The sequence below is a fragment of the Mirounga leonina genome, unplaced genomic scaffold, assembly GCF_011800145.1.
Source record: "Mirounga leonina isolate KUSES-001 unplaced genomic scaffold, KU_Mleo_1.0 Mir_152, whole genome shotgun sequence".
NCBI lineage: Eukaryota > Metazoa > Chordata > Mammalia > Carnivora > Phocidae > Mirounga > Mirounga leonina.
In genome coordinates, this window is record NW_023270380.1 from 11,727,336 (window position 1) to 11,754,135 (window position 26,800).

The 26,800-nt window shown below is 42.8% G+C and overlaps 1 protein-coding gene across 5 annotated transcripts in view; it reads right to left on the reverse strand.

The window, feature by feature from the left end:
• The window catches only part of MINPP1 (multiple inositol-polyphosphate phosphatase 1), a 125,857-nt gene that overhangs the window by 21,046 nt on the left and 78,011 nt on the right, over positions 1-26,800 (reverse strand). Inside the window, exon 5 of one of the 5 annotated variants that reach the window (XM_035008568.1) lies at positions 5,755-6,156. The exons of 2 other annotated variants lie outside the window; for them this stretch is intronic. In XM_035008568.1, coding sequence (XP_034864459.1) covers positions 6,120-6,156 — 37 coding nt within the window. In that variant the 3' untranslated portion in view covers positions 5,755-6,119. Of the gene's footprint in view, positions 1-5,754; positions 6,157-9,725; positions 10,315-17,795; positions 17,988-26,800 lie in introns of those variants that run through there. 2 more of the 5 variants (XM_035008567.1, XM_035008566.1) reach the window with 2 other exon arrangements.

The window sequence follows — 26,800 nt, forward strand, 5'->3', positions numbered from 1 at the left end:
AGCTGATCCCAGGATCATGACCGAGATCGTGACCTGAACTGAACAAAACCAAGAGCTGGACGCTTACCCAACTGAGCCACCCAGGTGCCCCAAGAGTTCACCTATTTTTAAATAAAGCTCACATTTCAATTTTAACCTAAATAGGTAAATATTTTATAGCATACACTCCACCTTCTAGGAGGGGCAAAACACTCAAGTCAGTTGCACACAAGAAGCTGCTTGTATTATAATTGTACAGGTGATCTTCATAATGAGAGAGTAAGGGACTAAGTTCCTGAGACCAGCAGACCACCTTCTAAGAAAGAAGGACGTGGATGCACAACTTGTACCTGTTCATGTGTAATGTGCTATCAAGTCTACGCAGTAAGGGATTCAGAAGACAAGTATAAACCTGAGGACGGCTCTTCAACCTTTTCTGTTTTAAATCCATCCATTACACCATCTGCGTCCAGAGTCACTGACCCCAAGCACAAATCAAATCATGCCACATCCTGCCTCTAGCTCTTCATGGTTCCCTACCACCTCTGGACTACAATTCCTTATGGAGGCATTCAAGTCTCTTAAGATAGAAGCCATATTTCGAGCCTTTTCCCCCCACCCCGGTCACTTGTCCCCATGCACCTAATGCTGTAGTCATGGCCACTGTTCACTGCAGGGACTACACGCGGGAGCTGTTCTGTGCCTTGACACACACTGTTCCCATTTCCTAGGATGACATTCTCCTCCATCTCTACTGTTGAAACCCTCCCATTTTTCAAGGCTCCCATGCCCACTCCCTCTGCCAAGCCTTCTGGGCTTGTCCCAGCCAATCTCCCTTCCCCTTGGTTGACGTTACAGTTGCCTCTGAGGCACTGGAAGCCACCATGTGCCCTGGGCTCCTTGAAGGCAGGATCACGTCTCACAGAGCTTCCCCTCGCCAACAGCTCTGTGCCTCGGACATGTACATCACCAGTGAAATGTTATGAAATAGTCTTTTTCAGGCATTAAATTTATGTGAAATGGCATAATCCAGTAGGATTGCATTTAATTGAATTATTCTCCTTCATTCTGTTAATATATTAGCCATTTTGTTCTGGCTTAGGATCCAGACAAAAAGGGGCTCATTTTCAGTGGGTGGGGTGGTGTCTACAATGAGCCCCAGCTTGAAATACAGCCTTTTGGGCACCTGGGTGGCTCAGATGTTTAAGCCTCTGTCTTCAGCTCAGGTCATGATCCTGGGGTCCTGGGATCGAGTCCTGCGTCGGGCTCCCTGCTCAGCGGGGAGTCTGCTTCTACCTCTGCCTCTCTCTCTCTCATGAATAAATAAATAAAATCTTAAAAAAAAAAAAGAAATACAGCCTTTTGGCATTTACTGGCAGTGAGGGATTCCATGTTGTGCTTACAGAGATTCTGGAGACTGATTTTAAATTGAACATTATAGTTTACTTCAAGGAAACATGAATAAGGCTTTCACTAAAAAAAAAAAAAAAAAAAAAAACTGGACTAAATAAACATGTTTAGGTTTTCTTTCCCCTCATGCTTTGCCAACACACACAGCAACCTGCGTGTCAGGCGCAACCCTTCCCTCAGCATGACTCCAGGAAATGAATCTCTAGCGTACAACTGATGAAACAATTTTGAAAAGGGCTGTAGAACAGCTTGCCTTGGTCCTGAGACCTTGGGACAAGATGAACCAAGAGAGTCTTGTCCGCTGTTGAATTGCAGTAATGAAGAACCCCAAACTAGGTGGTTTACAACAAGAGAAATTTAGTGTCTTACAGTTCTGAAGGCTAGCAGTCTGAAATCAAGGTGTTGGCAAGGCCATGTTTCCTCTGAAAACTGTAGGGGCTATACTTCCTTGCCTCTTTGTATTTCCAGGGCTGGCTGTCAATCTTCGGTGTTTCTCACCTTGCAGCTACACTACTCCAATCCCTGCCTCGTCACCACATAGCACTCTCCCTATGCATCTTCACAGGGCATTTTCCTGTTCTTATAAGGACACTGGCCATATTGGATTAGACCCCACCCTAATGACCTCATGTTAGCTTGATCACATCTGCAAAGACCCTATTTCCAAATAAGGTCACATTCATAGATACCAAAGGTTAGGACTTCAGTATATTTGGGGAGGACGCAATTCAACCCAGAAAAAGACACACCAAGAGCTTACTGTGGGTAGGGAGTGTGCTCAGTGTTTCATAGGCATTAACTCATTAATCCTTACAAAGCCCTTGTGAGGTAGACAAACGGACTGAGGTGAAAGAGAGGTGAAATAATGTGCCTAATTCCAAATTTCTAATAAATGGAGGGGATAGAACTTCTCCTCTCTTTTCCCCATCCCTCTTCCTCCTCCTCTTCCTTCTCCTTCTTGAGTAATTAGAGAGCTAACTTATAGGAATGGCTTAGATAGTGTTCCTTAAACTCTAATGTGCCTACGAATCAGCTGGTGATCTTTAGGGGCTGATCCAGCAGGTCTGAATTAGGAGAGGAGGTTCTGCCTTCCCAACCGCAATTTGATTAGCAAGGGCACTTGGTCCCCAGGGACTAGCCATAGCAGAACGACTTGGGGGTGTTTTTAAAAATGACTACTTCTCAGAACTTAGAACCTATTGACGTAGAGTCTCTGGGTGCAGCCCAGGAATCTGTATTATTTTTTAAAGATTTTATTTTTATGTAATCTCTACACCCAATATGGGGCTGGAATTCACAACTCCAAGATCAAGAGTCGCATGCTCTACCAAGTGAGCATGCCAGGCACTCCCAAGAATCTGTATTTTTTTTAAGATCTATTTATTTATTTGAGAGAGAGAGAGGCAGTGCAAGTGGGGGAGGGGCAGAGGGAGAGAGAGAATCCCAAGCAGACTCTGCACTGAGTGTGGAGCTGATACAGGGCTCAATCTCACAACCCTGAGATCATGACCTGAGCTGAAACCAAGAGTCAGACACTTAACCAACTGAGCCACCCAGGCACCTCTAGGAATCTATATTTTAAGGGAGGTGATTCTGAAGGGCATCCTGGTCTACCAACTGTTGTGCTAGACAAATTAAATGTCGATTTGAATTGGCCTATTAACAAAGTATTTTCTGCTCACATTTGAGGTAAATGATGGCAGGTAGGATTCAAAACTGGTTGGGTGACTTTACCGAAAAAGTATGTCAACCCAGAGGCAGTTCCTTAGATGAGTGGTCTGACCTTGCCCTAGGAGAGATGTATGTAAACGACTTAGATAAAACCAGACAAAGTATGCTCACCACGTTTTTTAGGTGATAAAAAGTTAGGAAAACTAATGTGACTGCCCAAAGAAAACCACAATTTACTAAGCTAAGACCCTGGGTTGCAAGCGGTAAGATTTGACGTAGTCATCACAAGGGAAAGGCCTACATTCAGGTTTATAAAATGAATTGTAGACATGAAAGATGAAGAAAGCCTGGCCTCATGATTTTGTATACAAAAAGGACCTAGAGAATTGAGTTGATCACTACTTTAGCATCAACCAACAGTATAATGAAACTGACAAAACATCAAAACATGAGCAATGTCAACCTATATTTCTATGAATGTAGAAAGGGGCCCAGACCAAAGGCAGGAACAGTATCGGGGTTCCATGCCTGGTCGGAGCTCAGCACGCTGGAGAGCCAAGTAGCAAGAATGGTGTTAGATTGTGCCCTGAGGAGAAAGATCAGGTTGGCGTAGAGTCTGTGAGTCACAGGCCCTTGAGCATCGATGAAAAGTATGGATATGACCTTGGAATACAGAAGACAAACGAATACATGACCTCCAACTAAAAATACTTGGCAGCTTGTCTGAAAAAGAATGACCTTGTTCTAAGTAGCCTCAAGGATGCAGAAGCAGGATCCACAGATGGGATGGAAGTGGCAGCTGGGCAATGTTTTTTGGTCGGCATATATGTAAGAACATTCTCAGACTTGACCTGACTAATGGTGGAAAGAGATGCTGGACTAGAGATTTAACTCTCCCATGTTCCTGGAAGTGTTCAAGATGCTGTGTTAGAGAAAGGATTCTTTTTGGCGTTTGGAAGGCTAGGCTAGATAGCCTCTTAATACTTCCACCTGAAAAGGGTATGTGACTTCGAGAATGTGTAGAAAAAGATACATTCCTATATTATCAAAGGTTTACCTCATCTCCCAAAGGGCTTTGGGTTTTTTTTCCTCTTTCTCAAAAATAGAAATAATTATGTCCATATTTAAAATCCCTTTAAGGTGGTTTGATGTTGCTGAAAATAGTATCTTGGCATAAGAAGAGTATTTGTTGTTTCATTCACTATATGGTGACTAAGTACCTAATATTGGCAATAATTAATAATGATAATAGCTAACACATATAGTGCTGTGTGTCAGTCTTAGGTCTTAGCACAAATTAGCCCATTTAACCTTAGCCATGACCCGATGAACCATTTTACAGATGAGGAACCTGAGTCACAAAGACATTAAAGAGCTCCTTTGTGGTCACACAGCTAGAAATGGCAGAGACAGGATTCAAACCCAGACAGCCTGGTGCCAGGATCGCAACTGCAAACCACACCACCAAACTACCCCCTTTATGCTACATGATGAGAATTATGAGATGCAGTCTCAGGGCTAACTCTCCATTAGGAATAATTCCTGGAATTACAATACTTTTAGAGGTCAAACGGTTTTCATTTCTTTTAAAAGCAGAAGAGAAAAATGAATTTAGGATTAAAGAAAATTTTTCATTTTTTTTCTCATGCCATTCCGTGCCCCCCACACACACACAAAAACGAAAGAAAGGAAAACTGTAGGGCCCATGAAGAGCCATTATGATGGTAGGAGGCCCATGGGCCCAAAATGCTCAAGGCCCCTGGAGTTCTACCTGTAGGAATTTTCAAAACACAAAATTTGTGCCTTTTTTTAAAAAAAAGTATAATTTTGGGTTTTTTAAAAAAAATTATTATTATTTGGAATAGCCTGCTTAGTAGATCAGCTGCTGGCTGGGTACAAAGCTGGGTTCCTTTGGACTTCTACCTGCCAGACTGGTACACTGGCTAAAGCTGGAAATCTTTACAAACACGTGGCCAACTTTGTGCTTCTTTTCTTAGACTCTTCTGAAAGGCAAATAGCCACACTGTGCTTTGGAAAAGGTGGTACTTTAACTTGGCCTTGTGTTTAAACTGGGGGCAGGGGGCGTGGGAATCCCAGGTGCAGGCAGGAACAGGACCAAAGGCAGGAAGGCGGCGAGCGGTGGGGGGAAGGAGTCCGGCGTGGGTGTGCAGAGATGAGCTTGGCCGGCCAGATATGGTTTCCTCCACCTCCTTACTAGAAGAATTGCAGCTCTGGGGAGGAGTGGGGGGAGGCAACTTGAATTAGGGCAAAAGAGTGCAAAATCCATTTTGTACTGGAGGAGACAAGCTTGTCTGGAAAGGAAAAGGGTTTCCATAGAGATTGATGCACAGGCCTTGGGGGTTGGAAGGCGTCCAGATGGCTTGTCAGGAAAATAACATTTACCCTGGGCTGGTAAGGGAGAAGGTAGCAGGACTGCTGTTTTGCAAAGCAGATGTAAAATACCTCCTGGAAATGGAAATATGACAGGCCAGGAAGGACATCTTCTAGGAGAATTTGATCTGTCGAGGGTAGAAAAGATTCTAGGAACAGGGTTTGCAAAGGTGAAAGGCCCCAGGGCATTAAATTCAAAGTGTGAAAGCTATCTAGAGGTTAACAACCCAAAGGATTGGAGAAGATCAGGATTTTGTAGCACAGACTTTAAAAATCTCATTCTTTTTTTGCTTACTCAGCTTTCCAATTTAATTAGCGTATATTCATAGAACTCAACCCTAAAGGCAAGCATTTGTGAAAGAAACATCTTCTTGGTAGTGGTATCTTGGCCAAAGGAGCCTCTACCCCAGCCCTGCTCCTGAGAGCCCCCACACTTTGAAGTGCCTTCCTTGATATTCTATAAGTCCCTTTCGGTCTGGGACCTCGACTGGGATCCACCTGACCATGTATCTCTTTTCTCCTCCGTGCATGTGGAGTGTTCTCTGGCCTTCTGCCCATGCCTGCAGGGTCAACCAGATGCCCTTGCGAGCCCTGGGATCCATACCTCGGGGTTCCTCCCAGGGGTTTATGGCCTACCTCTAGCTCCAGAAGAGTGGCTTGAATTGTTCCTACCTGGGTCCTTTCATGGAATTTAGTGCTGGGGCACTTAAAAAAAAAAAAGAAAAAGAAAAAAGATTTGTAATGGCTTAAGATAAAATTCATATACCATACAATTTAACCACTTAAAGCATGCAACAAAGTGTTCTTACTTAGAGATTAGGAATATCAAAAAATTAATGTGCAAATGGAGGCAAACTGCTTGCCCCACAGGACTAGAACAGGAAGTCAACTGAACCACTAAAAGGACAGAATTTACATATCTACAGACAAGAATTATGTGGCACTGGGATCAGTTATCTACCAATTACCGGGTAATTGGTTCATCATAATCAGATGAACCCTTGGTACACTTTGATTCTTGGTCAGCCTTATCCTTATAATATTCATGATTGATGGTCATTACTGAATGTCTAGGACGTGCAGGCATGCTATTAAATGCTTTATAAACATATCTCACTGAATTCTTAAAATAATTCTCTGCGGTAGTTTACTCTCATTTTACAAAGGATAACACAGAGTCAAAGAGAGAACACAACACGAGCGAGACTGTAAATCCAGTGGGGAGCACAGGATTCCAAGGTCCGATTCCTCAGCGCTTGCTTTGGTTGTTTGCACTTTGGGGGTCCTACCCAAAACACCACTGCCTAATCCAAGCTGGTGAAGCTTTACATCTGTGCTTTAGAGTCTTAGCTCTTTTGTTTAGCTCTTTGATCCATTTTGAGGTAATTTTTGTACATGCCATGTGGTAGGAGTTCGATTTCATTCTTTGAATCTGAACAGCCCATTGTCTCAGCACATCTGCTGAAAATACTACTCTTGGTTCTGTTGAATTGTCATGGCACCTTTGTCAAAAGTCAACTGACCATAGATATATGGGTTTAGACTCTCGATTCTATTCCATTGATCTGTATGTCCCAGTACTTGGTTTTGAAAGTATGTCACAGCTGAAAAGATAACTCACAGAGATTCCTAGATCAAATGGAAAAAAAAATGCATCATTGGCTCCGTTTACTAAGCATTTCCTATCACATCCACCAAATATGCAAATGTTTGGGTTAAAGATCTAGCTAGTGAGTTTCCATCTTTTCTGATGTCTGTGAATTGGTCTTGCAAACCAAGAGTATGATGCTGCATTTTTTTCCCCCTTTTTAACACACAGATACAAAACTAACTAAAACTCTTCATTTAGATCTATGTTGATCCATAAGCTATTTACTAGGGTGATTTTAAAATTCCTAATATGTGGGAGGGGAAGGGTCTTTATTTTTTGTTTTCATGCAAAACTTCCAGTTGTCTTCTCTTACAGGGTCAGGACACATGACCCCCCCCGGCACTGATTTGTGACAGTGTGAACAAGAGTACAGCCAAACAGAGAAGCTCATCTGAGCCTTGGTGTTTAGGGTTTTCATTAGGGCTTCATTATGTACATATGATTGGTTGATTGATTGATTGCCCACATGGTTGAATCCAGTCTCCTATAGTGCGACCCAAAGCCCCCCACTCTATATCACATGATTGGTCTTCCTTGCACGATTAGCCCCTTAACCTAAGACCAGTGGGTGTGGCCAGCCACATCTACCCTAAACAAGGACACTTCCATGATGTCTCATATAGATTACCCCCAGAAGTCAAGGGGGAAAGCCACACCTCTCTTTGGCACGGTCAAATTCTTTATTGCACAGCGTTCCTGTGTTCAGGAAAACAATGTATTTCCTCCAGTTGCTGGGCCAAGGGTTCTATATATTTCTAGTAGTTAGAGCTTGCTGACTGTTGGACAATTCTTCCACAGCCTTAGAAATTTTCATCTGATCTAGCAATTATTGAGAAAATAATGTATTAAGATTTCCCACAATAATGGTAAATATAGCTATTCCTCCTTTTCATTTTGCTTTTACCCAATAATATTTTGAAGCTGTATTTATGTTAATAGGTACAATACATTTAGACTTATTATATTCTTCTGGTGAACATGCCTTTTATCATTCAGTGATGACTTACTGGCAACATTTTAAAATTCTAGTTGTGTTTTGACTATGATTTACACAGCTGCACCAGCTTTCTCTTGCTTAGTATTTACCTGATTGGTTTTTGTTTTCTTGTTTTACATTTTTAAATTCTAGTTAGTTAACATACAGCGTAATGTTAGTTTCAGGTGTACGATATAGTGATCTGTACATCACCCGGTGCTCATCAAAACAGGAGCGCTCCTGAATCCCCATCACCTGTGTAATCCACCCCCCACCTCCTTTCTTTACCTGCTTATATTTTATCCAATCTTTTACTTTCAACCTTTCTCTATTCTGCTGTTTGTCACATCTTTTGAAAACAGCACATATCTGGATTTAATTTTTTATACAGCCTAAGAGTCCATGACATTTAACTGAAAAGTTCATGCCATTGACCTTTCTTATGATTACTGATTTATTTGGATTTCGTTTTGCCCTCTTCTTATTTGCATATATTAGATGACTATCTATTTGCATTGCTTTTTTGAAATATTTTCCTTCTCTTTTCTTGTCTTCTTTTGGATTGATTAAAGTGTTTTTTTCTCATTCCATTTTTCTGCCCTATATCAGTCTGGAGCATATACATTCAATTTCTATTATTTGGGTGACTACTCATAGAATTTTAACATACATACTTAGAGAGTAAATTTAATCAGTATATTTCTCTTTAAAAAAGTACCTTAGGGAAGTCAGAATGGGAAGTCATCAGAGAGGGAGAAAAATCATGAGAGACTCTTAACTATAGGAAACAAACTGAGGGGTTGCTGCAGGGGAGTGGAGTGGGGAGATGGGGTAACTGGGTGATGGGCATTAAGGAGGGCACGGGATATAATGAGCACTGGATGTTATACGAAACTGACAAATTATTGAACACTACATCTGAAACTAATGATGTAGTATATGTTTTTGCTAACTGAATTAAAAAAAAAAAGTACCTTAGGATGCCTGACTCAAAATGGCCACCTCTGGGGCACCTGGGTGGCATCTGCCTTTGGCTCAGGTCATGATTCCAGGGTCCTAGGATTGAGCCACACATCAGGCTCCCTGTTCAGCGCGAGTCTGCCTCTCCCCCTGCTTGTGCTCTGTTGCTCGCTCCCTCTCAAATAAATAAATAAATAAAATCTAAAAAAAACACAAAACAACACAGCAAACTAACCGCCTCCAGCTATCTGAAGTCTTCATGGGGTTGCTTTTATCATTTGTTGTTTCTGCTGCCTCTCATTCATGGTGACTTATTTTCTTGAATATTCTTTGTTCGTGTTTTGTTTTGTTTTGTTTCTGAGCCCAAATTTGTTGTGCTCTCTGTGAGAATTGCCTGAGGCCTGACCTTGAGGGCACATTCTCTAGGAAATCATTTGCATTTGTTTCTTCTGGGCACCAAGGGAGCATTCCATCCAAAGTCACTTAAAATTGTTGTGTCTTCTCAGCCTATTGATAGTGACATTCTCGCCTAGAAACACCTGAGGCCCTCACGAGGGCCATGTTTACTCACAGGGAACCCTACAGGTGTTTCCCCCATCACCACTGGGGCCAATGTTGTGGCCAGGCTGGCCCTGTGGTTCTTTATCATGAGCACGCTGCTATGAAGGCGCACACATGAGTCACATCTTTCCACAATGTCAGCTGTATTCAATCATAAAGCAAAGTGAAACCACAATTATAAAGCAGGTTCAGGATTCCACACTCAGCATCATTTCAGCACGTAATTACACCTGGCTTCTCATTCAGCACACAGAGCAGGGCAGAAGACAAGCCACACAACAAACAAGATAACAGAAGGATGCAGGAAGTGAACGAACCAAACTCGAAGTCAGTCTGGGGGCACGTGGTTGAGATGAGGCCTCGGTCTGGTCCGGGTCAGCTCTCGGCACTGACTGCTTCTGACGTGCAAGCAGGGAAGGCTCTCGGTTCTGTTCGGAGGTCAAGGGGCAGAGCCTTCGGGGGCAGCTGCCCTTTTTGAAGTGGTCGGACAAACAGTTTGCTGCCAAAGTCCTCCCCTTTTTAAAGAGATTTAATCGGTTTGGAGTCCCCGCAGACCTCCTCTGCTTCTGCTCATGATCAGTTCTGGGGTGTCAGCTGACACTGGTCCCGCGATGTCTCCTAGATACAGGCCCCTGCTTGACGTGAGAGACTCCATTTTGCTCTCTACATTCTTACTGTGATTGGAGGACACACCGCAGCAAAACCATCAAGGAATCTTGAAGAACAAGATTTATTATTCACAAAGCTTGAGGGGAGCATGGCAAGCATACTCAGAGGCCACACAGCAAGGTCACAGGTGCAGAAAGAGGAAGGGAGCATTTACCTGGGGCTCTTTTTTTTTGTTTTAAGATTTTATTTGACCCAGAAAGAGAAAGAGCGCCAGTGCGCAGGAGCAGGGGGGAGACGCAGAGGGAGAAGCAGGCTCCCCGCCGAGCAGGAGCCCAATGCGGGGCTCGATCCCAGGACCTGGGCTCATGACCTGAGCTGAAGGCAGATGCTTAATGACTGAGCCACCTGGGCACCCCTACTGAGGGCTCTTTTTATTAGGATTTGAGGGTGGGGTGCCTAAAACTTCGCAAGTTTACTCTCTCCGCTAATTTAAAGCATTAGAGCAGAAATTTGGGTGTAGGAAGGGAGAAGATGAGTCACTCAAGTGCTCAGCTCTCTAGGTCCCCAGGGGCCTTCTCGAAGGGGAACTTCATAGGTGGGGCGACACCGTTCCTTATCTAGCTGTTTTAGTAGTAGTTGCGTCTTACTACTTGCAGTGGATTTCTTTGAAATGGATACCTTTCCAGTTGAAAGCTTAAAGTCAGGCCCTTCGAATACAGAAGTTCTTGGGAGTTTTTCTAACCACAGTGGGGCCCATGCTTCTGTTTCCCTTTAGAGAACACTGCATGCAAGTGAAATCCTATGTCACTGTCTTTGTGCAAATTTAAGAATCAACTATATTAGTAAAAAATGTTCAAAATGAAAATGTAGTCAGACACTATTTAATCAGTACCTTCTAAATTCCTAAACAAGGGGCTCTGGGGTGGCTCAGCTGGTTAAGCATCTGCCTTTGGCTCAGTTCATGACCTCAGGGTCCTGGGATCGAGTCCCGCATTGCACTCCCTGCTCAGCAGGAAGCCTGCTTCTCCCTCTGCCCCTCTGCCTCCCCCTGCTCGTGTGTGGTCTCTCTCTCAATCTCTCAAATAAATAATTTTTTTTTTAAAAAAAGGACATGGATTGCAGAAATTATGAATGAGCCTCAGGAATTTGCGCAATCCATTGGCTACCTCTTCCAAAATATTTCTGTAAACTGTGTCACACATTTAAAGATAATCCCCCTATGTTATCTTGGAACCTAAATTCTTTCTTTAAGTTCTTTTTTAATTTCTTTCTTTCTTTTTTTTTAAGATTTTATTTTTAAGTAATCTCGGGGCTCGAACTCACAGCCCCGAGGTCAAGAGTCTCATGCTTCACTGACTGAGCCAGCCAGGCACCCTGAGCTTAAATTCTTTTTTTTTTTTTGTGGTTTTTAATTTTATTATATTATGTTAGTCACCATACAATACAGCATTAGTTTTTGATGTAGTGATCCACGATCCATTGTTTTCGTATAACACCCAGTGCTCCATGAAGTACGTGCCCTCCTTAATACCCATCACTGGACTAACCAATCCCCCCTCCCCCATCCCCTCTAGAACCCTGTTTGTTTCTCAGGTCCATAGTCTCTCATGGTTCATCTCTCCCTCCAATTCCCCACCCATTTTTCCCTTCCTTCTCCTAATGTCCTCCATGTTATTCCTTATGTTCCACAAATAATTGAAACCATATGATAATTGACTTTCTCTGCTTGACTTATTTCGCTTAGTATAATCTCCTCCAGTCCCATCCATGTTGATGTAAAAGTTGGGTATTCATCCTTTCTGATGGCGAGTAATCTTCCATTGTATATATGGACCACATCTTCTTTATCCATTCATCTGTTGAAGGGCATCTCGGCTCTTTCCACAGTTTGGCTATTGCGGACATTGCTGCTATGAACATTGGGGTGCATATGGCCCTTCTTTTCACTACATCTGTGTCCTTGGTGTAAATACCCAGTAGTGCAATTGCTGGGTCATAGGGTAGCTCTATTTTTAAATTTTTGAGGAACTTCCACACTGTTTTCCAAAGTGGCTGTACCAACTTGCATTCCCACCAACAGTGTAAGAGGGTTCCCCTTTCTCCACAACCTCTCCAACATTTGTTGTTTCTTTCCCTGTCCATTTTGGCCATTCTAACTGGTGTAAGGTGGTATCTCAGTGTGGTTTTGATTTGGATTTCCCTGATGGCTAATGATGATGAACATTTTTTCATGTGTCTGTTAGCCATTTGTATGTCTTCTTCAGAGAAGGGTCTGTTCATCTCTTCTGCCCGCTTTTTGACTTGATTATTTGTTTTTTGGGTGTTGAGTTTGAGAAGTTCTTTATAGATTTTGGATACCAGCCCTTTATCTGTAGTGTCATTTGCAAATATCTTCTCCCATTCTGTGGGTTGCCTCTTTGTTTTGTTGACTGTTTCCTTTGCTGTGCAGAAGCTTTTTATCTTGATGAAGTCCCAAAAGTTCATTTTTGCTTTTGTTTCACTAGCTTTTGGAGATGTATCTTGAAAGAAGTTGCTGTGGGCGATGTCAAAGAGGTTACTGCCTCTGAGGATTTTGATGGATTCCTGTCTCACATTGAGGTCTTTCATCCACTTTGAGTTTATCTTTGTGAATGGTGTTAGAGAATGGTCGAGTTTCATTCTTCTGCATGTGGCTGTCCAATTTTCCCAGCACCATTTATTGAAGAGACTGTCTTTTTTCCATTGCATGTTTTTTCCTGCTTTGTCAAAGATTATTTGACCATAGAGTTGAGGGTCCATATCTGGGTTCTCTATTCTGTTCCATTGATCTGTATGTCTGTTTTTGTGCCAGTACCATGATGTCTTGGTGATCACTGATTTGTAATATAGCTTGAAATCGGGCAACGTGATGCCCCCAGCTTTGTTTTTCTTTTTCAACATCTCCTTGGCGATTCGGGGTCTTTTCTGATTCCATACAAATTTTAGGATTGTTTGTTCCAGCACTTTGAAAAATGTCATTGGAATTTTGATCGGGATGGCATTGAAGGTATAGATAGCTCTGGGTAACATAGACATTTTAACAATGTTTATTCTTCCGATCCATGAGCATGGAATATTTTTCCATCTTTTTGTGTCTTCTTCAATTTCTTTCATGAGTGTTTTGTAGTTCCTAGAGTATAGATCCTTTACCTCTTTGGTTAGGTTTATTCTGAGGTATCTTATGGTTTTTGGTGCTATTGTAAATGGAATCGTTTCTGTAATTTCTCTTTCTACAGTTGCGTTGTTAGTGTATAAGAAAGCAACTAATTTCTGTGCATTGATTTTGTATCCTGCCACATTACTGAATTGCTGGATGAGTTCTAGTAATTTGGGGGTGGAGTCTTTTGGGTTTTCCATATAAAGTATCATGTTGTCTGCGAAAAGAGAGGTTTGACTTCTTCTTTGCCAATTTGAATACCTTTTATTTCTTTTTGTTGTCTGATTGCTGTTGCTAGGACTTCTAGTACTATGTTGAACAACAGTGGTGAGAGTGGGCACCCTTGACGTGTTCCTGATCTTAAGGGAAAGGCTCTCAGCTTTTCCCCATTGAGGATGATATTCTCTGTGGGTTTTTCATAGATGGATTTTATGAGCTTGAGGAATGTTCCCTCTATCCCTATACTCTGGAGAGTTTTAATCAGGAAAGGATGTTGTATTTTGTCAAATGCTTTTTCTGCATCAATTGAGAGGACCATATGGTTCTTCTCCCTCCTCTTATTAATGTGTTCTATCACATTGATTGATTTGCGAATGTTGAACCACCCTTGCATCCCGGGGATAAATCCCACTTGGTCGTGGTGGATGATCCTTTTAATGTATTGTTGGATCCTATTAGCTAGGATTTTGTTGAGGATTTTGGAATCCATATTCATCAGGGATATCGGTCTGAAATTCTCCTTTTTGATGGGGTCTTTGCCTGGTTTGGGGATTAAGGTAATGCTGGCCTCATAGAATGAGTTTGGAAGTTTTCCTTCTGTTTCTATTTTTTGAAACAGCTTCAGTAGAATAGGTATTATTTCTTCTTTGAATGTTTGGTAGAATTCCTCAGGGAATCCATCAGGCCCTGGACTCTTGTTTTTTGGGAGGTTTTTGATCACTGCTTCAATCTCGTTACCGGTTATTGGCCTATTCAGGTTGTCAATTTCTTCCTGTTTCAGTCTTGGCAGCTTATAGGTTTCCAGGAAGGCCTCCATTTCATCCAGATTGCTCAGTTTATTGGCATATAGTTGTTGATAATAATTTCTAATAATTGTTTCTATTTCCTTGGTGTTAGTCATGATCTCTCCCCTTTCATTCATAATTTTATTAATTTGGGTCCTTTCTCTCCTTTTGGATAAGTCTGGCCAGTGGTTTACCAATATATTAATTCTTTCAAAGAACCAACTTCTAGTTTCGTTGATCTGATCTACTGTGTTTCTGGTTTCTAATTCATTGATTTCTGCTCTAATTTTTTCTCTTCTAATGCGTGGCTTAGGCGTCGTTTGTTGCTTTTTCTCTAGTTCTTTAAGGTGTAGAGTTAGTTGGTGAATTCAGGATTTTTCTATTTTTTTGAGTGAGGCTTGGATGGCTATGTATTTCCCCCTTAGGACCACCTTTGCAGTATCCCATAGGTTTTGGACCGATGTGTTTTCGTTCTCATTGATTTCCATGAATTGTTTAAGTTCTTCTTTGATTTCTTGGTTGACCCAAACATTCTTGAGCAGAGTGGTCTTTAGCTTCCAAGTGTTTGAATTTCTGCCAAATTTTTTCTTGTGATTGAGTTCCAGTTTTAGAGCATTGTGGTCTGAGAATATGCAGGGAATCATCTCAATCTTTTGGTATCGGTTGAGACCTGATTTGTGACCCAGTATATGGTCTATTCTGGAGAAAGTTCCATGTGCGCTCGAGAAGAATGAGTATTCTGTTGTTTTAGGGTGGAATGTTCTGTAAATATCTATGAGGTCCATCTGGTCCAATGTATCATTCAAAGCTCTTGCTCCCTTGTTGATTTTCTGCTTAGATGATCTGCCCATTGCTGAGAGTGGAGTATTGAGGTCTCCTACAATTAACGTATTATTATCAATATGACTCTTTATTTTGGTTAAAAGTTGGCTTATGTATATGGCTGCTCCCATGTTGGGGGCATAGATATTTACAATTGTTAGATCTTCTTGTTGGATAGACCCTTTAAGAATGATATAGTGTCCTTCTGTGTCTCTTATTACAGACTTTAGTTTAAAATCTAATTTGTCTGATATAAGAATTGCTACCCCAGCTTTCTTTTGAGGTCCGCTGGCATGGAAGATAGATCTCTATCCCTTCACTTTCAGTCTGGATGTATCCTTAGGTTCAAAATGAGTCTCTTGTAGACAGCATATGCATGGGTCCTGTCTTTTTATCCAATCTGCAACCCTGTGCCGTTTTATGGGAGCGTTTAGGCCATTCACGTTGACAGTGATTATTGAAAGATATGAATGAATTGTCATCATGTTGCCTGTGAAGACGTTGTTTTTATAGATTGTCCCTGTAAATTTCTGTTGTAGATCACTCTTGGGGTCTTTCTCCTTTTATAGAACCCCCCTTAATATTTCTTGCAGGGCCGGCTTAGTGGTCACATATTCTTTCAACTTCTGCCCGTCGTGGAAGCTCTGCATCTCTCCATCCATTCTAAATGAAAGCCTTGCCAGATAAAGTATTCTTGGCTGCATGTTCTTCTCATTTAGTACTCTGAATATGTCTTGCCAGGCCTTTCTGGCTTGCCAGGTCTCTGTGGATAGGTCTGACGTTATTCTGATGTTCCTCCCTCTGTACGTAAGGAATCTCTTCCCCCTAACTGCCCTTAAGATGGTTTCCTTGGTTCTAAGATTTGCAAGTTTTACTATTACATGCTGGGGTGTTGGCCTGTTTTCCTTGATCTTAGGAGGGGTCCTCTCTGCCTCTAGGACTCGAATATTTGTTTCATTCCCCAGATTAGGGAAGTTCTCAGCTACAATTTGCTCAAATACATCTTCTAGCCCTCTCTCTCTCTCCACTCCCTCCAGGATTCCAATTATTCTGACACTGGAATGCCTCATGGTGTCACTTATTTCTCTGATTCTATTTTCATGGATTCTGAGTTGTTTTTCCCTGGCCTCCTCTTTTCCCTTTTTATCTATTATACTATCTTCCAGATCGCTTATTCTCTCTTCTGTCTCAGTTACCCTAGCTGTTAGATTATCTAGATTGGATTGGATCTCATTGATAGCATTTTTAAGTTCTGCCAATTCCCCTTTTATTTCTGCCCTTAGAGACTCTATGTTGCCATTAATTGATTTCTCCATTCTAGCCATTGTCTTCACAATTGCTAGCCTGAGTTCCATCTCCGAAATCTTGGTTATATCTGCATCCATTTGTAAATCTGCAGCATAAGTCATAATCTCTGAGTCTTTTCTGTTTTGGGGGCTCCTCCTCCTCGTCATTCTGTTGATGGGTGTTTGAGGGAATGTATAGAGTCCAAATTATTGACCAGAACCCAAGCAAGATGCACCTGTTTTCTTGGGACCTTAGGTTGCTGGCCTCTTGTTTTCCCAGCCTGTCTTCTGCAGGTGGGGCCTGCTGGGCTGTTACTCAGGCAACCCTGTTTGGGCCGAGTTGCTCTGCGCCCCTGTGGCGGGGGATGGGCTCAGTGGAAATCAGTCTTTGGGGCTTTTGTTCTCTGACGCCTTTCCCTGGCGGCTTTCCGCGTCTCTTCCACGAGTCAGAGCAGAAGAGACCGTTTCCTGCCCTCTGCCGCAGAGCAGAGAGACCTCAGTCTGTTCTTCAGTGACTCTGCAGGCCACGCTGTCTCCGTTTCTGTCCGTGCTGCTATAAACTGCAGTGTCCTGGGTTGTGCGTCCCTCCGCAGCGCTCCCAGTCCTGCCTCCAGGTCGGGGCAGATCTCTGCCCTTTGTGCTTCTAAAACCGCCAGCCGCTCCCAATTCGCGGGTGACTCCGCCACTTGGGGTTTCCACCCCTGGGGGTTGCAGTTCACCGGCAGGACCCTGGCGCACCGGGTTTCCGGCTCGGAGGCTGCAGTTCGCGTGCGCGGACCCCGCCGGTCTGGTCCTCCACCCCGGGGGCTGCCCTAAAGTCCTTTCCCGACGCTACCGGTCTGCGAGTCTGTGCTCAGTCCGCAGCGCGTGAGGCTGTCACTCACCGGCGGTGTAGGATCCCCAGGGCCAGGCACCCTCCCGCTGCCGTTTATCCTCCGATATCTGCCCGCAGGATCACGGCTCTCCGCTTCGTACCTCAAAACCAACTCCCTTGGGCACCTGGGTGGCTCAGTTTGTTAAGCAACTGCCTTCGGCTCGGGGCGTTATTCTGGAGTCCCAGGATCGAGTCCCACATCAGGCTCCCTGCTCAGCGGGGAGTCTGCTTCTCCCTCTGGCCCTCATCCCCTCTCATGTGCTCTCTCTCTCATTCTTTAAAACAAACAAACAAACAAACAAACAAACAAAAAAAACCAACTGCCTGCGATATTCTGTTTGTAGAGATCCAGATCTTCTTACATCTCAGGCTGGTTTCGCGGGTGCTCAGAGTGGTCTGGTAGTTATCCAGCTCAATTCCGGGGACCAGTTGAAATAGGGTCCCCTACTCCTCCGCCATCTTTCCCCTCCTCCCTGAGCTTAAATTCTTAAAGAAACACCAGCAATTGGGACTAGATGAAATTTGTACTGACTGTGTCTTTTTCTTATTCCTGCCAGTCTTCTGTTTCAAAATTCCAGTCCATTCAATACAGTAGTTACTACTCCGCACTGGGTTGTCCTAGGGATGGAAAGATGAATAAGGTAGGAGCTCACAGAGAAGAAGAAAAACAGCCTATGATAAGTCTCTAACCCAGCAGCGAAGTTTTATGAAACGGGGGGGGGGGGGGATCACTCAAAGGGAGGGTCAGGAAATGGGCTGCAGGAGAAAGCAAGCTGAGAAGAATTTGACAGGGACTGGCTTTCCTGACCAAGATCCAGTTTCCTCATTGATCAGGCCTACAAAAGAGAGTGCTGCTCTCCAACTGAGAGTAGTTAAGAATTCAAGAGACCTTTTACCCACTGGGGAAAATGGGACCCGAGCCAGGGACACTTGGGCTGGATTCAGTTGGCTAAACAGAGGTTTTCAGAAATAAGACTTAACTCCTAAACTTTACTCCTGTTGTTTCCCAGAGCCTGTAGAATGAGGGCTTTGGGTCACACAGCATAGGTCCACCTGAATACCACGTTCAACCACGTGGGCAATCATCAATCAATCCGTCATGTCCACATAAAGAAGCCCCAGTAAGAATTCTGAACACTTAGGGCGCCTGGGTGGCTCAGTTGGTTAAGCGGCTGCCTTCGGCTCAGGTCATGATCCTGGAGTCCCGGGATCGAGTCCCGCATCGGGGGGGGGGGGTCCCTGCTCAGCAGGGGGTCTGCTTCTCCCTCTGACCCTCCTTGCTCTCTGTCTCTCATTGTCTCTCTTGCAAATAAAAAATAAAATCTTAAAAAAAAAAAAAAGAATTCTGAACACTTAATAAATCAAATGCATTGTACATCTTCAACTTTTTAAAAATTAAAAACAACAACAACGATGACAACTCTGAACACAGGCTCACATGAGCTTCTCTGGTTGGCAAAGCCCCCTGGGAATTGTCCCACATCATTGCCAGGAGGGTAACACATCCCAACCCCATGGGAGAGGACAAGGAAAGCTTTGCATTTGCCATGCCCCAAACTCTGTCCTATGTGTCTATTCCTTTGGCTGATTTTAATCTGTCTCCTTTCCTTGTAGAAAAAACATAACCATAGAGCTTTCAGTAAGTTCTGTGAGTCCTTCTGGCAAATTATTAATCTGAGCCCGGTTTGGGGAACTGCCTGAAGTTGTAGTGGGTGTCAGAAATGAGGGCCAGCTTGGGGACTATTCCTTTCAATGTTAAAGCTGGCTTTAGGGAGGGTCAGGAAATGGGCTGCAGGAGAAAGCAAGCTGAGAAGAATATGGGGGCAATCTTGTGCAGAGACTGCACCCTCAAACTTTACAGTTTGGCTAACTCTGGGCAAACATTTACAAAAGTCCACCAAGTATCAAGCTATAGAATCTGCCTCAATGAAGTTCAAGAATCAGTAGTATGCAGGGGTGCCTGGGTGGCTCTGTCGTTAAGTGTCTGCCTTCAGCTCAGGTCATGATCCCAGGGTCCTGGGATTGAGCCCCATGTTGGGCTCCCTGCTCAGCAGGAAGCCTGTTTCTCCCTCTCCCTGCTGTTCGTGCTCTATCTCTTGCAATCTCTCTCTCTCAAATAAATAAATAAACTCTTAAAAAATAACAATAATATCCAAAAGCAGGTAACACATCTCTTAGAGGCAAATTTAAACACATTAGGTGAAAAAAAGCTTAAAAAGGAATATCATCCAACTTAGAAGTTCCAAGAGAAAAATACTAGAATTACCCCTAAAAATGTAGAAAGAAAGAAAGGTAAATGAAGTAACTAATGACATAAAAAAAAATTAACAAATTATATTATTAAGTCTTAATTAACATACTCTCCCAATATAGACATGTAGCTTAAAAATATTTGCTGCAAAGAAACCATACATAGGTTGAAGAGGATACTAGTAGTGTAATCACAAGTGAATAACAATAGAATTAAAGAGCTGACTTATCTCACACTTCCTAGTACAGCTTTTAAGAAAGAAATTAAGTCCTCCTTAAGGTAACAAACATGAGCTATGGAAAGATCATTTTGTAAATAAATCTTTCAAAATGTTTTTGTTATCCTGCAGTTTTTGCTGCTAAAATTACAAAAGTGTAATAACAACTTCCTAAAAACTCTCATAGTTGTACTTCTGAACACATAGAAAAATAATTTGTTAACCTGTTTAAAAATTTTTCCAAATTAAGAGTTTTAATGAGTTTTGTACCTATGTATTAAAAAGGAAAAAAATGCAATACCTTACTATTGGTTTGCAAGATCACTTCATAGACATCAGAAAAGATGGAAACTCACTAGCTAGATCTTTAACCAAACATTTGGGTAATTGGTTCATGTGATAGGAAATGCTTAGTAAACGGATACAATGATGCATTTTTTTTCCATTTGATCCAAGAATCGTTGTGAGTTATCTTTTCAGCTGTGACATACATTAAAAACCAAGTAATGGGGGGGCGCCTGTGTAGCTCAGTAGGTTAAGCCTCAGATTCTTGATTTCAGCTCAGATCATGATCTCAGGGTCATGAGATCAAGCCCATGTTGGGTTCCAAGCTGGGCATAGAGCCTGCTTCAGATTCTCTCTCTCTCTCCCTCTGTCTCTCTCCCCACCGCATGTGCACTTTTTCTCTCTCTCTCTTTCAAAACAAAAACAAAAAACAAGTACTGGGACGTACAGATCAATGGAATAGAATTGAGAAAGTACCATCATAATTCAACAGGGACAGGAATAATATTTCCCACAAATATGCTGGAATAACTGACTATTCACATTCAAAGAATGAAGTTGAACTCCTACAACAGGCCGTGTACAAAGATTAATGCAAAATGGATCAAAGACCTAAACATAAGAACTAAAACTATAAAACTCTTTGAAGAAAACACAGATGTCAAGCTTCATGACCTTGGATTAGGCAATGGTTTATTAGATATGATACCCAAAGTACAAGCAACCTCCAAAAAATAACAGATAAATTGACTTCCTCAAAATAATCTTTTGTGCTTCAAAGACCATTATCAGAAAGTGAAAAGGATAACCCACAGGATGGAAAAAAAATTTTTTTGTAAAATCATATATGTGATAAGGGTCTAGTGTCCAGAATATACAAAAACACTTATTACTCAACAATAAAAGATAGATAACTCATTGTAAACATGGACAATGGATTTGAAGAGACAGTTCTCCAAAGAAGATAGGCAGAAGACCCAACAGGAACATTAAGAGATGCTCAACAACATTAGTGACTGGGGAAACGGAAGTCAAAACTACAGTGAGCTACCATTCACACGCATGAAGATGACTCTAATAAAAGATGGGCAGTCACAAGTGTTGGTGGGGCTATGGAGACATTGGAACCCCTACAACACTGCTGGCAGGATTGTAAAATGGCGCAGCCACTTCAGAATATAGTCTTCGAATGAATCAACACAAAGTTAGCATATGACCCAGCAATTCCAAGCTTAGGCATATACTATACAGGAGGAATGAAAACAAATGTCCACACAAAAGCCTGTACACAAATGTTCATAGCAACGTTATTCCTAACAGCCAAGAAGGGGGAAACAAGTCAAACAGCCAGCAACTGAAGAAGAGATCAAGAAAAGGTGGGATATCCATGCAGTAGAATATTATCTGGCCGTGAAAAGGAATATAGTACTGATACGTGATACAACGTTGATGGACCTTGAAAACATTATGCCAAGTGAAAGAAGCCAGGCACAAAAAGCCACATAGCGCATGATTCCATTTTTGTGAGATGTCCAGAATCGGCAAATCCACTGAGCTGGAAGATAGATTAGTGGTTGCCAGGGGCTGGGGAAGGAGGGTGTGGGGAGTGACTGCTAATAAGTATGAGGTTTTTCAGAGGCGATGAAAATATCCTCAAATTACATAGTGGTGATGGTTGCATCACTTTGTGAATGTCCTAAGAACAACTAAATTGTATACTTTAAATGGGGCAAATTTTATGGTATGTGAATTATATCTCAGTGGAAAAAAACATTAAAAGAAGATGAGTATGGGGCACCTGGCTGGCTCAGTCGGTATAGCATGCAACTCTTGATCTCGGGGTCCTGAGTTCCAGCCCCACTTTGTGTGTAGAGATGACTTAAATAAATAAAACTTAAAAAAAGAAAAAAAGAGGACAAGTATTGCAATAAACTGAACTAGCCCCAGATTTTGTACTGCAGTATCATAGTCACAAATCATGTTTTCTTAAAGAGAAAGAAGTATATTTAAATAATCATATTGTTCTCCCTAGCAAAAAGTGGCTTTTGTACCGTTACTAAGTAAAACACAATTTAAAAAGTACTTTTTATTTATTTATTTATTTATTTATTAAGATTTTATTTATTTATTTGAGAGAGAGAGAATGAGAGAGAGAGAGCACATGAGAGGGGGGAGGGTCAGAGGGCGAAGCAGACTCCCTTGCTGAGCAGGGAGCCCGATGCGGGACTCGATCCCGGGACTCCAGGATCAGGACCTGAGCTGAAGGCAGTCGCCCAACCAACTGAGCCACCCAGGCGCCCTTATTTATTTATTTTTAAAGTACTTTTAAAATAGTTTAATCAGGGGGCTCCTTTCTACTTGCTAGACGGGGTGCTGCCTGATTCATGAGTCATTGAATAAGGCCAATGAGATCTTCAGGTTTACTTGGTTGAATTTTGTTTTTTTAACAGATTTGATGGCAGTGGTGGGATCCAAAGTGAACTTCTGATGGTATTCGGGGACAATGAGAAACAAGGCCCAGGACCTGTGAACCCCTCTGAGTTCTCCATCTTTCTCAGCGTTTCTGAGGACCCTGGGTAAGTTCCTCTCAGTTCTGAGCTCTGTTCTCTTCGCCCTGAGCTCCTGATATAATTGGCTTTCCCATGAAGGGAAGGGCAGGTTGATGGAATCAACCTGCAATCTGGAGCCCGGTTGAGTCGGCAGAGGGCTTGGCCCAGAGCCACGCCCCTAGCCTTTCAGATCACAGTTCCCAGGGTTTTGAGCAGGAAACCCCCCCAGCCCTTAATTCTGATCCACGTGGGAACTGTTCGTGCCAGTGCGCAGTTCCCGATCCATCAGTGTGGAGCCCTCAGTCTGCACTCCCAATTGTTGATGGCTGATGGTTCCATCCTCTCCCGTCTGGGCTCTAAGCAAAAAAACGGGACACAAGGCAAGAATAACCAGAACAAAACTGCCTGTGTGGTATACAGATTCGTAAAATTTTACTGGCCTCCGTGGCGGTCACTTAACCAGTCTTGAGCCACAGATTCAAATGGGAATGACCAAGAGGCATTCCTGATTCGGGATTCACCTCCTTTGGCAGGGCCCTACTTCCCTGCTTAGGACGGAGTGTGAAATAATCAGGGACCTCTCCTTGACCTCTCTTAAGAACACTGCAGAATCTATTGCTAAAGCAAGAATTGCTCAACAAAAATCCTTAGACTCTCTGGCCAGAGTTGTTCTTGATAATAGGATAGCTGTTGTTTATCTTTTAGGTGAGCAAGGAGGTATCAGTGTTGGGGCCCACACCCCTGCTGCAGCTGGATAAACTCTTCTGGGGGAGGTTGAAATTCCATGACCTGAGATCCCTGAGCAAGCTATTTGGCTTAAAAGGGTGACTCCTTCAATGGGGGTCTTCAACTTATTTGATTTTGATTGGTTTAGGTCTGGGGGGGGTGTGGGGGGGATGATGGCCCCAAGGGACACTCTGGACATTGGGAATTATCCTGTTTATGACAGTTATAAGTAATCTCCCTGGTGTGTTTCTCTCAAAAACTTTAAATGCATGTTTGCAGCCGCCAACCACCGAGCACATGGTCTCCCTAAGACCGGAATGTCAGGAAAGGAACGGAGAATGATCTCCCTGAGACGGGAATGTCAGGAAAGGAACAGAGAGAATGACTGATTTATCTCCCTGAGACCGGAATGTCAGGAAAGGAACAGAGAGAATGACTGATTTATCTCCCTGAGACCGGAATGTCAGGAAAGGAACAGAGAGAATGATCTCCCTGAGACCAGAATGTCAGGAAAGGAACGGAGAATGACTGATTTAAGAACTGCGAATCCGAAGTCACAGGGATCAAGCACAAAATGTCTCGGCCCGCGACTACCACACAAAGGATCAACAGAAGCTGAGAGAACCACAGAGCAGTAGTGGAGAGCGGTGCTAAGGACACACCAGCCCAAAATGGAGTCACTTGTGCCAAGCCCCACATCGGCAAACCAAGACTTACCATCTAATCCCACTACGGTTTCAGCAAGGTCCCAGGAATGTGGCTTGTAACCAGTCAGTCTGGAACTCTCTGATCTGTACTGGTGAGGGAATCTGCATGGTGGACCCCACCTTTCCCAAAGGAGGACCCTGCCTGAAAGAATCCCCTCTTTGTTAAGACACTTCCTTTTCCTGCCCCCATCTGCTGCCTACAAAACTCTGCATTTTGTACAGCTCCCTGGAGCTCTTTCTACCCGCTAGATGGGATGCTGCCTGATTCATGAATTTTGAATAAAGCCAATTAGATCTTCAAATTAAAAAAAAAAAAAAGTTTAATCTTTATTTATTTTGTCCTTTAAAATTTAATTCTGGGCTGTTTTATATTGTGCAGAAAATATTAGCACCGTAGTAAAGGGATAGAATTCCTAAATATGTAAATACATCTACTGGAAATTAGGGCCCAAGGGTTTGTAGGGAAGAGAGACAAAATCAACAAAGGTCAGAGATCGCTGCCTTCATGTCTGGTTAGAGGACAGTCAGGGAAAAAACCTCAGGGAAATTGATGGGGGAAAATCAGCAAGAGGTACCAACATACCAAATCTTGGCTTATTTTCATTCCCCCCCTGGTAATTCTGTGTGCCTGATTAAAATAAAAACAAATCTGAGGGTCTCTGCTGGAAAGTTCTCTGGAGGTATATACACGATTTATGAATTTCAGCTCACTTCAGTTCTTCATCATGCGGTGGCAACTTGGCGCTAGGCATGTTTCCATTCTGTGTTGCTCCACAGAAGAGGGTCACACCTTATATACTGTGTACTAAAAATACATCCTTCTAGAATAATACTGTTACAGTTCTTTCTTCAGCTGTGTCTCCGCTAGCCAGGCCCTGGCACGCTTCACCAATTCAGAGGGAACCGCAGACGTTGTCTGGTCCAGCCTCCAATTTCTTTTCCCAGATCGCCCTGGAAAAAGACAGTGGTGCCCCTGTACTCTGTGAACTGTCTCTTCAAATGTTTGCCTGACCTCATTATCCAGAACACTCTATAAATGTAGCCTGCCACCCAGCCCCGAGTCTGAAAGGGCAGGATACTCCCTTGTAAGTAACAGAGCAAAACAGAATGATCTGTCTAGCCAGGCTTGGAAAATACAGTTGCCAGGTTGCTATTGGTTTAAATAGAATGCATGAGCAATGTGCTGGCCCTGACCCTCTGTTCCTGAAACCCCAGAGTGAACACTTTTATACAAGAACCAAAAACGGGAGGAAAGCCTGCTCCTGTGCTGGCCAGCCTGCCTGGCCACGAGCTGTTCTTCGGGAAAGGCTTTGTGCCGTGAGCTCAGAGCCAGGCTGACCCACCTGCCCCCCAGTGCCAGCTAGTGGGCCTGTCCATCCATGTCCTTCCTCTCCGCAGGGTGGCACCATGGGAAAGAGACCAGATAACTGGGGTTCAAATTCCTGGTCTTCCACTTTCTGACCTTGGGAACCTCACTCGACTTCTCTGATCCTTGGGAATCTCATCTGTAAAATGGGGACATGACAGCTACAGCACGTGGCTGTTAACAGAGTTGAAATAAGAGGACATATCTAAAGACAACACAGCATCTGGCACGCAGTAGGTACTCAACAGATGTTGGATTTCTTTCTCACAAGTAAGCCAAACCTCATCCAACGTACTCAGAAAGCTGGAGTCCGTGCTAGGATCACTTTTGGAAAATTCTAAAACGGACTATTTAGAGCCCATGTACAACAAGGGGATTTGTTAGATTTAGAAACAAACTAGGTTTTAATGAAGCAATTCATTTCACAGGGGAGAAGCAGAGGTTTGGGGAATGAGTATATTTGACGTTCTCAGGTTTCAAAATAAATGTTTGAAAAGCTGTGCTCGAACCTGGTATGTAAGGTTTGTATAGCACAATGGTTCACTTACATAGATGAAGACTGTAACTATATTTAACATGTATCCATCATTTCTACTGTCCAAGGACTTCTCTAACAAAATGTCATTTTGGAACAGTATTAGCAGCTTTCATGTGTGGGGCTATCAAGATCTAGAAAACGTTTTTGCTGATTCACTTGGCACAAAAGGTTTCATCAAAACACAATGAAAATCTACTTATAAACCAGGTTTTCCAGTGAACAGAGCTTGAAAGTGATTCTGGTGATGACACAAAGGAAAGTCTGGGCTTCTTGGTAAGCTTATTTTTTCCTGCCATGACATCTTGATAGAACAATTCCTCCGAAGGACACACACATAAACAAACGACCTATGACTGTCACTTAACACCTGCCAATCGAGTTAGCAAAGTCCATGACTCTTTAAAGTGCTGCAGGAAGGAGTTCCTCAAACAGTATGTGACCTGTGAAACTCTAGGCAGATGGAACAGTCTGGTGGCTTCCCATTTGCTCCATGGTATTATCAAATGGTCAAAGTTCTAATTTATCAATGATCATTTCAAAATGCTCTATCTCTGAATGAAGGAACAAATCCAACCCAAATAAAAACAAACTTTATGGGGTAAAACATCATTTGGGGGCATAAGGAGAAACGGAAAATATAATTAGCAGTGATGGAAATTATCAGAGCAAAAGTTTGGCTTATTTTTTGTGACTCTGGCCTCTAATAGGATGCCCCCACATTAGCAGGCCTAAATGTCCACCCCACCTCATCAGAACCAGCTGTTTCATATTTTGTTTTGTTCCATATTGAAT